The 3799-nt window shown below is 37.3% G+C and overlaps 1 protein-coding gene across 2 annotated transcripts in view; it reads right to left on the minus strand.

Annotated features, from left to right (window-relative positions):
- Window positions 1-381: 381 nt before the first annotated feature.
- The window catches only part of Ccm3 (programmed cell death protein 10 Ccm3), a 15823-nt gene continuing 12405 nt past the window's right edge, over window positions 382-3799 (minus strand). Inside the window, exons 3-6 of one of the 2 annotated variants that reach the window (XM_070115372.1) lie at window positions 3443-3575; window positions 2502-2666; window positions 1621-1697; window positions 382-558 (exon numbers count right to left, since the gene is read on the minus strand). In XM_070115372.1, coding sequence (XP_069971473.1) covers window positions 518-558; window positions 1621-1697; window positions 2502-2666; window positions 3443-3575 — 416 coding nt within the window. In that variant the 3' untranslated portion in view covers window positions 382-517. Of the gene's footprint in view, window positions 559-1199; window positions 1698-2501; window positions 2667-3442; window positions 3576-3799 lie in introns of those variants that run through there. The other variant, XM_070115373.1, reaches the window with a different exon arrangement.

The following is a 3799-nucleotide window of genomic DNA, read 5'->3' on the forward strand; positions in this document are numbered from 1 at the left end:
TGGGAGGGGAGGGAGAGGAGAGGAGGAGGGAGGGAGGCAGGGAAAGGAGAAGAAGATGAAGTAGGGAGGGAGGAGAGGAGGAGAGGGAGAGAGAAACATAAAGAAGTATAAAATTCATTCAAGATAATGATATCCATGAACTATGAAGTCTTGACCCAAGAACTGCAGTGACAAAAAAATAAATGACAAGTAGGCAAAATGTAAAGAGAAAAAGAAAAGTAACGAGAAAAAAAAGTACAAAGAGAACACAAAAAAGGAGACATATGACAAAAGATATGGGAGAAAAGAAAAAATAATATCACATAAACCTAAGACAAAAGCCCAAGGAAACCAGTGGAGCCAGAACAAGTAAATCAGGGTCAGTTTACGTCTCCCTGGCAAAGGCACTGCAAGTTCCTCGAGCCCTGCATAGCACTGGAATGTGTCGAACCACAGTGTGATTAAGGTCTCTGCATTCCTCTTTCATTTCTGTACTCTGGTCTCTTGGTATGATGAGCAACAGGATTTGAAAATTTAACTAAGTTGTTGTCACAAAATAACCTCTTGGCTTGTCTTTAGCTGAAGAAAGAGAAAAAAGGACATCCATTATAAACATTTCTCTGCATTGTTCATACACATACAATTCTCTAACAACTGCTCAAAGCACTGTACAATTTCAGCAAGGAGGCTTAATAATATACTTGAAGAAAAGGGAAGGAAATGAATAACACAAAGAAAGAACATAGCTTATTTGTATAAACTAGCTTTAAAAAACTCTATTACATATGGACATTAAACGGATTTATAAGAACCAGTAAAGCACACTAAAGAAAAGATATAAACTTAGACCAACTCAATATGCTATTCCTCAAGTGCTGCTCATGAACAACAGCCCAAGACGAAGACTGATTTCACAAGTGCAATGACAATAATGAAAAAGCAAACAGAGTTGACAAAAATACTCTGTAAAACATGTTGACTGAACATCTTGCATGGGAATCTGATCTAGTGGCTCCTAGATCTCATCCGCAGGCTTTCTCTCATACTACATTCCTTCACACTTCCAATGCATACATTTTTTTTTTAACTTCCACAAAGCATTGACTTCATTTTAAAATAGACAGCATATTCGTGATTTTCTTATGTTACAAGTTATGCATTATATACATATAAGGCAAATATCTACTTTTCAAAATATATCCAACAAACTGCTCTATCTCTTTTTTTTTTTCTTTTTTGTCTCTCTTTTTACATATATATAACAGACGCAAGCACACTCGGCCACAGAGGAAAACCAAAGGTTTCCTTCCTCTTCACCTGCACTCAGATAGCACGAGTGGGTCCTCTTTATCCGAGTCTCTGTTCCGAGCTTCAGAGGTCATTCCCCTTCCATCTGCCTGTTGTGGACCTGCTGAAGAGGGGGTACAGGAGGAGGGGGGAGGGGAACCACTCCATTTTTGAGTCTATTGGCAGGTGGGCATGCTGTTCCAAAAGGGCTGAGAGGGGGAAAGGGGCAGGAGAAAGGGACTGATGGGGGTAGGATGGGAACGCAAGGATCCTCTGCCTCACAGTGCAGCACAACCCGATGACTTTGAAGGAGACTAAATGAGCGAGCGAGATGACCAGAAGGCTCTCACTCACACTTGTCCTTGACGGTGAGCATGATGAGGTTGGTCTGGTGAATCAGGTAGGTGGCACTCACGAACACTGCATTAGCTCTGCAAGAATGACATTACTGGTTGGAGTCTCGGGTCTTCCTTAGAAATGACAACAATTACTAACAAAAAACACACATATACATACATACATACATACATACATACATACATACATACACACACACGTGTGGAACCTTACAAGCACATGCAAATAGCCACTCACAATCTCTCTCTAAAAAAAAATCTTAAAATCAAAACTAGTAATATTTGTCTTTAACCCCTCAGTGACGGGTACAGCTATCGCAGTCACAACATAATAGCCTATGACGTGTATACACGTCACAACTCGCAGCAGGTTGGTCAGCTGTAAACAGCTTAGCCCTAACCACAAAGTCTAGACTGTTCTGTAATATCATAAATAAATCAGGTCCCATCACCATGACATTAAAGCAGACAAGGTGTAGTAACCAACAAAAATTATATAGATGAAAAAAGATACATGATAACCCTCCCATAACAGACATATGATGAATACAGAAAAGCAACAATGTCAATATTAATAATAATAATAATAATGATAATAATAATAATAATAATGATAATAACAATGGTAACAATAAGCAAGAGTAATAGTAATAATAATAGTAATCAATATAATAATCATAACAATGATGATGATGATGATAATAATAATAATAATAAAAACACATTAAGTTATAGTAATAGTGGTAATAGCATCAATTAATAATAACAATGATAATATTAATAATAACAATAACAACAATACTAAAAAAATAGCTATAGCCACAGAAATAATAACAGCAACAGTAGCAGCCTCCTCTCCCCTGCTCCTTAACAACTTACTGTCCCTCCTTGAAGTACTCCTTTAAGGTGTTGCTGAACTTCTTGCTGTGTTTGACAAAATCGCGCTTGCGGTGCTCCAGCGATTGCTTCCCTTGTGTGCCGGGGATGTACTGTGAAACCTCGGAGACAGCGTCCAGGAGCTTCTTGATGGCACTGGCAATCTCCCTGTTGTAGGGAAGAGGGGGGAAGGGGAATGTTGGAGGTTAAGTGTTTGAGCTGCGGTACGACGGTGAGGATGATGATAAGGACATTGGTAGTAGTCATGATTGTGATGCTGATAATGGTGTTTGTGATTATGGTAAGGCAAAAGATAATGATGTTTGGTATTATCATTATATTATGATAATGGTGTTTGCAATTATCATTATGCGAATGATAATAATGTTAGGTTTAATTTCAATAATAAAAACAATAAATGTTATCCTTTTAAAAATTATTTACAATAATAATCGTAAAAATGATATCAATGATAATAATAAAAGCGATACTTATCAATCTTAATTACATATATCTACACACAAAAAAATTGGTAATAATGATAGCAGTATTGATACCCCTTTTTTTATAACAATTCAATTTTTATAAGAACAATGAGAAGATCAATAAAAAAAAGACTTCTCATCTTTCCTCCTCCGCTCAAACCCCTTGACCAAAGCTAACTATTGATCTTAAAAATAACAACTATTATATTAAAAACATGCAATTACATCAGAAAAGAAAAAAAGAAAGAAAGAAAGAAAGAAAAAAATCACTGTTATCCTCTCAACACTAAATTTGAAGTTTTCCCTATGCAACTCCACTTGATAGACTGTCTAAGCTAAAAATCAACATCACATCACCAACAAGTATCTCTGATTATAAATATCCAAGTCAATTAAAATCTAAAATTAACATCAAATATTTACAATTGCCACGATTTGACCCTATACAACCTGACTTACTTGATCGTCTCCAGGAAGGTCTTTCTGTCTGTGATCTCATCTGGGATGCGGGACAGGATGCGCTTGAGGTTGGCTGACTTCTTGTTCAGCTCCTGGAAGGCGTCCTCTGTTCTGGTCACCCTGTAGTCACCCGCTGTTCCCATAAAAGGAGAGAAGGGTATACTGTTAATGCAGTACTTTTAAATATCCCCATGTCACCTTAACCTAATCAAGAGGGCCAAAATACAGACATCAGGCTTACTTCAGTGGCCACTCTGGTGGGTGTGCGGCTTACAAATACTTGTTTGCAGTGACGAGACTCTATGCCTCCCCTTTGAAATGATATTTCTCTTTTATAGCATTAGCATCTATTATTTA

This window comes from Penaeus vannamei, chromosome 37 (assembly GCF_042767895.1).
Source record: "Penaeus vannamei isolate JL-2024 chromosome 37, ASM4276789v1, whole genome shotgun sequence".
NCBI classification, from domain to species: domain Eukaryota; kingdom Metazoa; phylum Arthropoda; class Malacostraca; order Decapoda; family Penaeidae; genus Penaeus; species Penaeus vannamei.